The 12910-nt window shown below is 44.1% G+C and overlaps 2 protein-coding genes across 2 annotated transcripts; both read left to right on the top strand.

Moving 5' to 3' along the window:
* Positions 1 to 142: 142 nt before the first annotated feature.
* LOC135491645 (uncharacterized) lies at positions 143 to 8581 on the top strand. The gene is made up of 13 exons (XM_064777616.1): positions 143 to 310; positions 1318 to 1378; positions 1857 to 2428; positions 2806 to 2817; positions 3387 to 3447; positions 3732 to 4303; positions 4450 to 4494; positions 4709 to 4753; positions 5030 to 5074; positions 5344 to 5634; positions 5978 to 6065; positions 6280 to 6473; positions 6941 to 8581. The coding sequence occupies exons 1-13, from the start codon at positions 244 to 246 to the stop codon at positions 7228 to 7230; spliced, it is 2343 nt and encodes a 780-aa protein (XP_064633686.1). The 5' UTR covers positions 143 to 243; the 3' UTR covers positions 7231 to 8581.
* Positions 8582 to 9194: 613 nt separating this feature from the next.
* On the top strand, positions 9195 to 12889 carry LOC135490715 (uncharacterized). The gene is made up of 3 exons (XM_064776106.1): positions 9195 to 9451; positions 11041 to 11199; positions 12023 to 12889. Exons 1-3 carry the CDS (start codon positions 9373 to 9375, stop codon positions 12196 to 12198), a joined length of 414 nt encoding a protein of 137 aa, XP_064632176.1. The 5' UTR covers positions 9195 to 9372; the 3' UTR covers positions 12199 to 12889.
* Positions 12890 to 12910: the final 21 nt, after the last annotated feature.

Raw genomic sequence — 12910 nt, forward strand, 5'->3', positions numbered from 1 at the left:
CGAATTATATTAGAAGAGCATTCTCATTAATCTAAAAAAGAATGACCCCATTACATTGCTGAGGAAATTCGGCCAATTATTTCAGATTTTTCTGTTGATAAATGCTCGAGAACCTAGAATGATTATCTAGTTTAGAAATTGGCAATTATTTGATAGCGGTCATTCTACAAGTAAACAGATTTTGTAGCAGCCAGAATTCGGATATTCACAGGGGCAGATGCAGACTCTGAGATCGAAACTGCAATGGAATTTCTATTTTTCGCTTTGAGTTGCTGTTGGTTAAGTACATTGGTCGCTGCCAATGGAAACGGTAAGTCCAAAGAACAGCCGTGAAATCTCACAAAGGCTTGTGATACTTTTTATCATCTGCAATGCAGGGGCCATATTCATAACCAAACATCTCTCCCAGTTTTAAACAGGAGTGTCCCCCCGGCCACTTACCACAATATTCGCATAGTGATCTGATTTATTGATAACGAAATATCTATGTTCACCGAGTTACAGCCTCCCTGATATTCATTGGGGTTTCTATGTTCCGCTGGTTGTCTGGTCCCCATGATAAAAGTTGTACGGTGTGGGTTGCTGAAGCCTGAATATGCTGGCTAAGAACTGTTACTCCCCTTGCAAAACTCAATCTTTTATCGAATCAAAGCCTGCGTGCTGGCTAAAGAACTGTCAATGCCCTGGGCAAATCTCAATCTTGGGGCAATGTACTTGATCCTGCGTGCTGGCTAAAGAACTGTCAATGCCCTGGGCAAATCTCAATCTTGGGGCAATGTACTTGATCCTGCGTGCTGGCTAATGAACTGTCAATGCCCTGGGCAAATCTCAATCTTGGGGCAATGTACTTGATCCTGCGTGCTGGCTAATGAACTGTCAATGCCCTGGGCAAATCTCAATCTTGGGGCAATGTACTTGATCCTGCGTGCTGGCAAAAGAACTGTCAATGCCCTCAGCTGCCCTGAGCAAAACTTAATAATCGGGCAGCAAGTGCCCATTTCGGCTTGCAGACGCAGTTACCATTTTAATATGAAATCATAGTGGTATTGACTGAGTAATTGACTGAGTATAACACAAAAACGTTAACCGCTTTCCATGAGTCAATATGTTTATATTTGATGTTAACTCTACAAGGAGCATATCAGATCCATTCTTACCTCCTCCTGCCCCCTCCCCAGAAAAATGGACAACTGCACTGCCTCCTGACATCAGTGTACTTTAGGCAAATGAATCTCTTCGACATTCGTATCAAATTTAAAATATGCTTACGAATCAAACCTTAAGAGATAAAAAAGTGGCATAATATTTTCTTCGCAGCTTCCGATACATTTGGAACATGGTACCTGGACGGTAATGACAAAGGCACTAAGGCAGTAAGGTGAGAATCAAATAGAACGGCCATCACACCAAAATGGGTAGTAAGTCGAATCTGGGGCAAACCGAGTTCAAACAATATGCATAGAGCTTCACTTTGATACCATTATACATGTAAAAATTGGTTGTGCCTTACATGTGCATGTAGTGTTTTTCAGAAAGATCTGGCGAAAGGTGCTTGACTGGCCTTTTATCACTTTTAATATTATCAGTGTTTATGGTCTTTTATAGATTTTGGTGAAATCTGAACACCGTTTGGGACCCCTAAATGCAAGATTTGTCGATGTTGACAATGTGTATACATGTATTTGTATGAATTCAGTTCTCCACCTGGCAGGCTAGACTTTGACTGTCAATGGCTTTGTGGCAAAAGAGATTATCGCCCTCATATCATACATTAAATCCTTCACTGGACAGCTTGTCTCTAGGACTGCTGAGGCCCCACGGGTCCTAAATTTACTCAACGTACAGAGTTCTTTCAGCCGATACGCTGGTGCCGCGTACCAACCCTCTTCACCCTTCACAGAGGCACTGTATCTGGATGACAACTCCTATGCCACGATTAAGCGTGCGGAGATATGGAACACTGACTTCACCTTGCACACGTACATCAAGAGTACTGGAGGTGGCGGACAACGCAGAACCATCCTTGCAAGTTGGGAGACCGCAAAATGGCTGTTCATGTTCAGAATAACCCTAGCTAACCAACTGAAAGCTGTCATTCGTCGAAACAAGTACAACACAGGGAGCGACCGTAGACAGGACATGGTCAGTGTTACTGGAGGTAACATAGAACTCAACCAATGGTACTCAGTTGCATTTAGCTGGGAACGACAGACAGGCGAGATGAAAGTCTATATCAACGGGGTGGAGGTGGCATCGAAGCGGACCACGTACCCAGACCGCGATCTGATGAGGACTTCAGCCTCTACTTTCCAAATTGGCTACAAGGCCGATGGACGACACGATTTCTTCAAAGGGTACATTGCCGAGCTGACCATTACAAATGATGTCACCAAAACATGCATTTTATCAGAATGGGCCAAAAGAATTGGTAAGTCCACGACACCTTTACAATATTTTGGTATCTGAGCATGTTGCTGCAAGCAGCAGCTCAGCCTTTAACATCCCGGCATCTTTGTAATTTCAATCAGCACTTAAATATAGTAGTCTCCCCTGAACCATATCAGATCAAGTGTATTGCATTTTACCCCCCCCCCCCCCCGCCCCTCGAAGTCGTCACGAGGGTCACATGATGTGGTACTACCAGTCTTGTTAACAGGGAGATACATAACTTGCCTCTCCTAGAATATGACAACAAAAAAGTGGCTGTCGCTCTGAAGAAACATGTATGTTTCCTTGACTGGTCATGCTGATCCTAGCCATTGTAGATGTTACAGCCTTACATGACTTTTTATCTTGACCTTCCAGCCCCAAAGCCTGGTAAGTACAGCTTGAGTTATTTCAGAGATTTTCCAATATTCTTTCTATAAATGACTATGCGATATGCATGTATCTTGAATATGTTAACCACATCATGTTCACTTGGTAGAGCTACAGTTACATTATTGCAACTATCTGATGTAGTATTATAGTCACTCTCTGTCACACGGCTGTATACCTCCATTTTGTTTTTAATACGGAATCCGGTGTGACAGCGGATATAGTCCCCCTGGAGTAGTAGTCCGGTAGCATTGTATTTGACCAATTAAGCAGCATGATCTATTGTACCGCTAACCCTAACCAAAACATTTAGCAATGCGGGCTATTGTTACACGGACTATCAGCCCTAGGACTACTATCCCCGCCACACCGGTCTGAGTAACTACAACATATTGGTAAAACAATGACGACTCCGCATGCATGGGCCAGGCGGTCACTGGCTCCGTGCCAGCTCCCGTGCTGAGGACAAGCGCAATGGAAATTAACAGTGGCGCCACCGTCAACCCAAATTTGACAATTGGTGGAGACACTGTTTAGAGTATGTGTAATTGTTGTGTTTGTGTTTGCAGCTTCAAACACGTTTGGAAAATGGCGCCTTGACGGCAGTGATGGCGGTAACAAAAACGTTAGGTGAGCAGATGAGACAAACAAAATAATAAACCCAAACAACAAACAACATACCGCAATGGCGAGATAGCTTGGCCGAGTCTACGGTTTGTGGTTGAGCTCAACTGGACGGTCCTGGTGTCAGTGCAGGGACCCAAATATGTAGGGTTGGTTCTCCGTGGTCACACCTCTAATGCATCGAAACCATCCACACATCGCATCCACAATTGTTGAAAATCCTTTTCGGCTGTGGCTGTAAGGTATTTTAGAAACAGTCTTGTGTTGACCGCTTGTTTCTTTCTCTACAGCCGATATGTTACTGCAGCCTATCAGCCTTCAGCACCCTTCGCCGCGACACTCTATCTCGATGGAAACTCGTACGCGACGATTAAGCGGGCGGCGATTTCGAACGTAGACTTCACCATGCACACGTACATCAAGAGTACTGAAGGTGACGGAGAGTACAGGACCATCCTTGCAAGTTGGGAGGCCGCAAAATGGCTGTTCATATTCAGAATAACCCCAGGCAATCAACTCCAAGTTGCTCTTCGTCGAAACAAGTACAACACAGGGAACGACCGTAGACAGGACATGGTCAGTGTTACTGGAGGCAACATAGAACTCAACCAATGGTACTCAGTTGCATTTAGCTGGGAACGACAGACAGGCGAGGCGAAAGTCTATATCAACGGGGTGGAGGTGGCATCGAAGCGGACCACGTATCCAGACCGCGATCTGATGAGGAGTTCAGCCTCTACTTTCCAAATTGGCTACAAGGCCGATGGACGACACCATTTCTTCAAAGGGTACATTGCCGAGCTGACCATTGATAACGATGTTCTCAAAACATGCATTTTATCAGAATGGGCCAAAAGAATCGGTAAGTCCCTGTCCAACGTCACTGCAGCTATTGTCTTATTGAAAATACGAAGAACGTACACTACATGAACATCTCTCGGTTTCTTTCAAGCAGTGTTCAAGACTTTTTGTTATTTTGTTCTTACTTCTTCTACTTCCATATTTTAGCTCCAACAACGACCACGACTAATCCCACACCACAACCGGAACCTGGTAGGTATGACATCACAACAAGTTGTTTCAGATTTCACAGTTGCTATTTTCCGAAGTTTCCAAACCTTTCTAGAGTGTTTGACGTCGAAAATGTTCCAAAAAGGCAATAACAAGCTTGCGTTCAAGCTTTGGTTGGTATTGTGTACAACATATACTTGCTTCTATCACTTAAATCAACCAGTGACCAAAATACCTTTTCCTTTTCGTGTTTTAGCTCCAACAACGACCACGACTAGGCCGTCATCGCCAACGGAACCAGGTAGGTATAGTTTTATTTCTATATCACAATGGATTTCGGAGAGACTGTTGATCCAGTTTGCGTGACTCGAGTATAAAGTTTGAACTGCCAACTTCGACGAGAGCCATCATCAATATTTCTTTATGCATGATGCCTTTTCACAACATCACAAGGAATTCCATTTAATCATTGATTGACTCAAACGTTTCGCATTACAGCGTGCGTCTTCGATACTTTTTTATTTCTAGGCTTTGGTTTTTTTGCTTACAGTGTACTTCTTCTCTTTCCATATTTTAGCTCCAACAACTACCACAACTAATCCCTCGCCACCACCGGTACCTGGTAGGTATGACATCACAATGAGTTTTCGAAGAGACTATTGATTCAGTTTGCCTGACTCTAGTATAAAGATTAAACTGCCAACTTTCTAACGCTCAAAAACCTTCATTTCTGAGAGCCAGAGTGGTTGTATCTCCATGCGGTATCGTACGTGATTTGTCAATAATGTGCAACTGACAGAAAGACCTTGCTCGCTCAATTTTAATAGATGTTGGCCATTGTACATGTATGGTATCGCTGTACTCATTCAAAGATTCCATTTGCTTTGAAAGTTACTCCTGGCACAACAGATAGAGAAGTTCCCGAGGCGCTCCGACTGTGCACCATGTCCAGAGTGAACAACGCAAGGATGCTTTCAACCGACATAGAATCCCTCCCCGAGATCCAGACGGAGGGCGCATGCGCTGCAAAATGCCTTGAAGTTCCGCTATGCGACAGTGCCACCTTTAGGAACGAGTCAAAGGAGTGCATTATTCATCCGCGGAGGGATTTTATGATGGGTCAAATGGCGCGGGAAGGTTGCTGTGTGTTGTTTCGGAAGGAGTGTCCATTACTGAGAAATCGTAAGTAGATTAACGTGCGGGCAGTCAATTACACCGAGGGTGGCTGCAGTCAGCCTAATTTTGTGGGACCTGGTGACTTGAAATACCAATATTAGCCCCCCCCCCCTCCCACACACTGCTGATAGATTTTGGCAGAGCGATACGACGGATCAAGTCGACCGCTTCCCGTCGCCCCACGGCCGCCATTTCCTTTTTGTTTGTGGGCACGTTGGTTTCATTAGTACCAAAATGTTTTTTAACATTTAGTGGAAAAAGTTGTGAAAGTTTCTTTCATCAATTTTCTTTCTTTCTTTCTTTTTCATTTTCGTTTTTTTATTCCTGACGCGAAATACTCACCTTTTAGTTGGTGTACCTCCCCCCGAGCAGATCCTCTGCCCCGTAGACGCAGGCCTCCCTCAGCCTTCCCAGAAGTACGCCTATAGGCAATTGAGGTATGTGAGACATTCAGATCAACACTTTTTTGCTCCACACCAGCAACGGGCACAGCCTACACACCAAACTGTACTCTACCCGATTCGTGAGGTACGATCGTGGGGCGTACCCCTGCCGTATCGAGTGTCTACCAAACTCTACTCTATTGGGGCGTACTCTGGCTGTGTCAAGAGACTTACAGTACATTAGGTCTACCAAACTATATTCTTCCAGATTCGTAAAGAACTACGACGTTGGGGCCTACTCCTGCCGTATCGACACGCTGTGTGCTGGCTTCTCAAGTGAAAAATCAGCAGTTTCCACCGATCTGCATTTCACCTACTACTACAATTCGACCCCCGAGGAAGGTGCCCAGACTTCGAATCAAGTTTCAAGTGCGAATGCTGTGAAGAATTGTAAGCCAAACGGTAAGTGAGCAGGGAAACCCGCATTGGGGATCAAAGAAGTTTATTTCAGCGGTGAATACTCATGATCAACCAATCATCGAATTAGGGCGGTTAAAATTTAAAATCCCACGAAGCATTTCAATCGTTGACACATTTGACAGTGTTTTGAAGATCGGTCTTGCCAACGGTACTTGGCAGACCTCTTTGTCACTCAACCGTATCAGTGCGATCACAAATAGTCAAACACACAGCCCAGGCAGCCGGTGTCATAGTTGACCGGCTTTAGTTGACACCGCGAAAGAGCATTGGTTGGTCGTATCCGAAGCGTATTCTTGTGTCGTGCAACACCTTTATCTTTGGTAAATGTGATATTGCCACATTTCTGAGTTCAGCGAAGTACCTTTGGCCAGAAAGATATGGAAAACACTTTACATGTCGTTCATTTTCATGTTTATTTCTTTTGATTTTCTTTCTTCTGCCATTCCCAGGTCAGGTATGTCGACTCGTGACCGCTCTCTTCAACAAACGTCCGAGCAATGCCGATCCGTACTCCACGGTTCCAGGGGTCGCCACGCAGGCGGACTGCCTTGCCAGATGCGAGAAGGCCAGCGTGTGCACAGTGGCAACCTTCATAGATTCCAGCGAGAAAGAGTGCATGTTATACACCGACTTCTACATCGAGGGAGGCCTCGGGACTATGGAGTTCGAGGTGTACCGCGGTATCGGAAAGGCTATGACATGGTTCAAAGACATGCAATGCAATGTTGTTTATACTTAAGAATGAAAATGAACAGAAAAACGACAAATACAGCTATGGTAGTCTAACTGATCGAAGTTAGGAATGGGCTACCGAAAGGCGTGTTGTTGACAAAAAATTAATGTATAATGGAGCGCTAAAATCACTACGTCTGACCTCATTACATTAGTCTAGATTACCTAAGGTGTAACGTGTCATTGTTCACTTTCCATGGGCGACACGAATAACAAACAAGTCATTTCCAAAGAGCGGGCTACATACGAGGACACATTTCACCCTCACGTCTATAAGTACGTCAGTTAACTCGTGATAAGTGAAACATGACAAGTGACAACGTGAACCTTAATCATATATATACAACTCCGGCCGACGATCGACGATTTCTGCCTCTTCATGTCAAGTTAACTATTATGCACAGGATGTTTGGATGTCATTTACAGATTAAACATGTTAAATAGACAAGACAATGGGTGATATGAATAAAGGCTAGCAAATGCTTTTACTTCAATTTTGTACAGAAAGGCCAAGTGTAAATGTACATGGAGTTTTAGATAAAAGCATTTACTACTCTTTATTCATATCACCCAATAGGTTGGCGATACCAAGTTAACCGACGGTCATGAAACCATATTCTAGAGACTGGCCAGCCTGATGACTTTTTCTTGGGCAAGAGGGGAGCTACGGTCCACTTGAAGGGGGCATTATGCTTTCTCTGGTTTAGACGCCATGGTACAAGGGACCCATGTCTAACGATTTTTATGGGTTAGTTGTTGTGCTAAAGAACAGTCAGATAAGACAGTGGTGGTTCTTTCGAGAGTCGACCTCAAGCCCTCCTGATTTTGAACTTATCCAATATGTCATTGGTCCCCTGAACCGGCCTGCCCCGCCCCACTACAAGAGTACAGCGTAGCGGATCGGAGCGTATTTTAATCGGCTACTGGTCCCCCTGCGTCTAACACCATCTTTGACTTTTCGGGTGTTTCGGATGTTCGCCTGTCGCCGCCATGCAGCGCGCTGATGATGATGAAAGGTCAGTCAGGTATCAAGTCCCGCGGATTATAAGGTATGTTATGTCCGCTTCGGGATTATCTTGGATCAGACATCAGTAAATACACCACCATTATGATTATTACTAATAGGATACAGGATGCTGAAGCTAAATGTCCATTAGTAGAATTGGACTCGTTACGACGCTATGTAGGGCAAGTTGAGTCCGACCCCGAAAGATCTCCGAGAACATCACTTTCTGTTGAACGATGTTTGAAATTTGAACTTGATGTTAAGATTTTCCAATTCTTTACACAAAGACTGAAGCTATACATTTCAACAACGAAATAAATGTCGATCCGAAAGCAAGCTCGGGTAAAATCTACTTTCGGCGTTTCCGTGTCGGTTACCTTCACGTTTGTTTATGTAACGTGTCACTGTTCACTTTTCATGCGTGACATGAAGAACGAACAAGTCATTTCCAAAGAGCGGGCTACATACGATTCACGAGGTCACCTTTCACCCTCGCGATGTGTTTTCAAGCCTAAGTCAGGTAACTCGTGACAAGTGAAACATGACTAGTGACAACGTGAACCCTATATAATCGCGGCCGTGCAAGAGGCTACATTCCAACTTATGGCGTTCACCCTGTTTTTCAGAGGTAAGTCAGGCTGTGCAAATGTCGTTCAACCAGTCAGAAAGTAACATGGTAGGACTTATTCTGTACGGGGAACAACTGCACTCAATTTCACACCAGCTTAGAGCCAATAGAATGTAAACATTTCCAACGAGACGATCAAAGTTGAAGACCAAACTGCAAGACTGCTGACCGTAGACTCCCATGGCAGTCCATTGTGTCATCCTAATTGGATCTCCTGGATGGTAAGGGTGAGAGACAAAGCCGGTCCACTGCGTCTGGGGTGCAGCTGACCGAATCAGTTTCAGACGAGACAGTATATGTGGGAGGTTGTCGGGGTTAAGTCACCGAACGCTATCAAAAGTGTCTCAAATAGCTGATCCCTCATTAAGACTCCCGGACAAACAATGGGATTACGAAAAGTGATGTCCGTTGGTTCTGATGCTGCGAGTTATAAAAGTCGGCAGGGTCCTGACTGGATATAATTCAACGGTGAACCAGGATCGGGTTAAGTTCTTCGGCAATTTCTGTTTCTACACATGGACGTGATCATGGAGGGAAACCGTGCTGTTTTCGTCGCTGTTTTTCTAATCACCATAATGTCGTTCTTCGAAAGTAGTAAGTAAACGTTTATGTAACTTGTCGTGTCAATAGCTTCTTCCCGTCGGTGCCTTCGCTCACTATATATGTATATTACACCCATGGCAGGTTTCGCAACCCTTTGCCGAATCCCTAAGTACCTTTCATGACTCAAAAACTTTTTCTCCTGAGAGCATGACCAATCGATTGAGCACCTATCGCATGAGAATGTTCTGTTGAAACTTGTTGTTTTTGAAAGTTTTACAGAAATAAAATGAATAATGTACTCTTAACAGTCGCATTAATCTAAGCTTGTGATAATCAAGTACATGTATAAGAAAGTAATCGTATCTCAAGATCACCAATATGAATTCCAGGCCAATGTCAATATGATTTATATTCAAGTATTTACTTATTTCGATGATGTATCACTTCCGGTAGGCCTATACAGTACTCTTGGCCCTGCAATCGGTCATTGTTTTGACCAAGGCTCGTAATAGGCTAGAGTATGGAGTCCACTATTTAGGCTGCTGTCCACCTATGTAAGATATTTTACTTGCCCCTGCACAGACACTCAGGTGCAAGGGACAACGGCTTTTAGTCTCATTCGACAGACTCTCGAATATCTTTACGCTGTTCGTCATGACGTGTTGTGAGCTTGAAAGCCACGCCGGTTTATCGAGAAACTCCCCTGGATCGAACCCGGGCCCTATTGCGTGGTAGTCTGTAGCGTTGACAACCGTACCTCATCCTATCGGTTTTTTCAAACACTTACTGCGCTGTATACATTTCTGTGTTTACATTAATGTAACCGGTGAATAAGATTTTGTACACCCGGGAACCAAGTATGACGGAATCATAATGTCCATCAACCATTTTGAGCTACAGGACAGTGTTTCGTGATGTATCTCAAACAATTTTAACATGTATGTAATTCCAGAGTCCCAGATCTAAAATGAAAAAGTTGGAATTTGACCAAGTTATTCGCGATTGTTCAGTGGTGATCGGCAATCTTTATTTCTTCTGCCAAATTTATTATTTTCATTGAGTAGTTCACGAAACATTTCAATAATTGATACAACAGACATCATTGATTTTCGTCAGATGTACATGTACTGTAGTTAAAGATGTACTATACAGCCAGTAAAAACGCGGCAATGTTTTTAGCAACCTTCTGAGCAAAGGTATGAGCCAGAATGAATGATTTTGAGCTCACTTCCTTATCGGAACGGTTCGGGTATTTCCGGAATGCCACAGCACTGCCATCTCACGGATCGTCAATGTCGGCTTTTTCCAGTGATGTACAGTATCATTCTCTTTAAAAATACCTCAAACTCATTGATCCGAGAAAGTGTATATAGACAAGTCGTAATACACTGTTCAGAGATTATACTAAAATCTTTAGCTTATACATGCTTCCCGAAATTTGTGGCTTGCATTGGAACTTACTTTTCCCCCTTGTCCGTCATTAAAGCCATTCAAGTGTGTTGGTCAACCATGACTATCTCCTTCGTCCCTCCACCATAAGGCCTAATTTCCCCTTATGACATCACTATTTCGGACACTCAGCGCCCCATTTCTGGCAAGGTGTATATGGGTGTGAGATTTACAATGCCTCATTCTTTCAGGCGAGGCGATCAAGTGTAGTATCTGCCGCGCGACCAAGTCCGCCACGAGTGGGACCTGGTCAGATGACGCCGAGTGCATGTTCTACCCGCCCCAGACCCAGGCATGCGACAGTGACAGGTACACAGACTGCGTCACAACACTGAAGTTCGACATCACAGGTAAAGTTCGTATTCAAATTCAAATTCAAAATTCAAATTTATTTATTTATTGATACGTAGGCCACCAGCTCTTTACCACCGGTGTGACAGATGATATAGTCCGCCTGGAGGACCATGATCCCTAGGAACCGGACTTCTATCCCTAACCTTCCTATAAGTAGATTACTATAATAATAATAGTATAAGTAACGGACTATAATCCCTAGCGGACTATAGTCTCTGGACTATACCTCCAGGGGACGATGACCACTTCTATACCGGTACAGTATATGATTGACTCCCGGCTGTAATATAATGTGATGAATAAGGAACATAAATAGGAATACAATTAGTCAGTAGACTATCCGGCTTCATAACACCGCCTACGCTTTTTTACTTTTTGTAAATACATTTGAGACCCTCTCGGTCGCGGTTTTATGTAACGTGTCACTCTTACATTGTCATGCGTGACATGAAGAACTAACAAGTCATTTCCAAAGAGCGGGCTACATACGATTCACGAGGTCACTTTTCGCCCTCACGTCGTGTTTTCAAGTCGCAGTCAGTTAACTCGTGACAAGTGAAACATGGCAATTGACAACGTGAATCCTATATTCATGTATCATGCGGTTTCCTTCACGTTGCCCAACAGACACGGCGTCATCGGTCGAACACTCTGAACCATCAGAGGTACTCCGTCCGTAACCTCCCCTACCCTGCCCTCCAATCCCTGGTGTAACAGAGTCCGCGGGTCGGCGGAGTCAGTGGATCCAAAACTTGAGGGTCAAGATGCGGTTTCATGGCCTAGATAACTGACCTAATTGGCGTACTTCTAATTTTGCAGGAAGCACAGTCGGCATCACCCGCGACTGCGAACAAACAAACTTTAAGACCTGCTGGTCACAGCTCCCTCTGACGCCCCGCGGCCAACAGACCTCAGCTGTGCAGCCCCACCAACCCTCCAAAGTATGCTCCTGGACATGCGGAACGGACAGCTGCAATGCGACACCTATCGGCTAAAGTTACAACGGAAACGAGAACTCACCGGAACGAAATGACTTCGAATTTGTAACCTGAATTCATCTTGATCATGATGAAGGTACAAACATCACTGACCCGTGCACAAAATATACGATCACTTTATGTTTGTTCGGTTGTGGCTCAGGTTTCAAATATGTACATGTTTTTCCCATTCTGAGCACACCTTAATTCGACTCTCGTTGTATTTGGTTTATTTTGCTTGCCTGCAGGACTGTTTTGGGCTGTCAAATTGGGCCGTTGTCAAACGTCTCGAATCCAACAGTCAAGATTTCATTTTACTCAGTGCGAAAGCGAAATGGGAAATTGCAGTTTACGATTTACATTCACTGTGCAAATGGACGAAGTAGGGCTAGACTACAGGATTTGTCGTCAAAATATCCAGTTAATACCAGGCAATCAATGTGATAAATATAGAAGTGTATGCTATACTGTCATTGTCAAAAGGGGGTCTTTCTCAAAGTAAAATAGACTCTCCTGTTGTGTTACCCGCATTGAACAATAGACAAGGTGGCCTTTCGACCTGGGCGTCAGGCGTATTCACCTCCCCTCGCATACGTCCCTGAGCTCGGTTGTAAGTGCTCGCCTGAAGTTCAGGATTCATTTCAGTTTTACTTAATTTTGCTCAAGATGAATGTTTGAAAATCTGAAATGTCATTGAAACCATGTCACATGGGTTGTTATTTGAAAGTAC

Source organism: Lineus longissimus, chromosome 7 (genome assembly GCF_910592395.1).
Source record: "Lineus longissimus chromosome 7, tnLinLong1.2, whole genome shotgun sequence".
Lineage (NCBI taxonomy): Eukaryota > Metazoa > Nemertea > Pilidiophora > Heteronemertea > Lineidae > Lineus > Lineus longissimus.

What these genes read in the sequence shown, in the direction of transcription:
- LOC135490715 (XM_064776106.1), top strand. Translation starts at nt 9,373, where the DNA reads ATGGACGTGATCATGGAGGGAAACCGTGCTGTTTTCGTCGCTGTTTTT. An exon ending in AATGTCGTTCTTCGAAAGTA is followed by an intron (nt 9,452 to 11,040) that starts GTAAGTAAACGT and finishes TCATTCTTTCAG; the next exon opens with GCGAGGCGATCAAGTGTAGT. An exon ending in ACTGAAGTTCGACATCACAG is followed by an intron (nt 11,200 to 12,022) that starts GTAAAGTTCGTA and finishes CTAATTTTGCAG; the next exon opens with GAAGCACAGTCGGCATCACC.
- LOC135491645 (XM_064777616.1), top strand. Translation starts at nt 244, where the DNA reads ATGGAATTTCTATTTTTCGCTTTGAGTTGCTGTTGGTTAAGTACATTG. An exon ending in CACACCACAACCGGAACCTG is followed by an intron (nt 4,495 to 4,708) that starts GTAGGTATGACA and finishes TTCGTGTTTTAG; the next exon opens with CTCCAACAACGACCACGACT. An exon ending in GTCATCGCCAACGGAACCAG is followed by an intron (nt 4,754 to 5,029) that starts GTAGGTATAGTT and finishes TCCATATTTTAG; the next exon opens with CTCCAACAACTACCACAACT.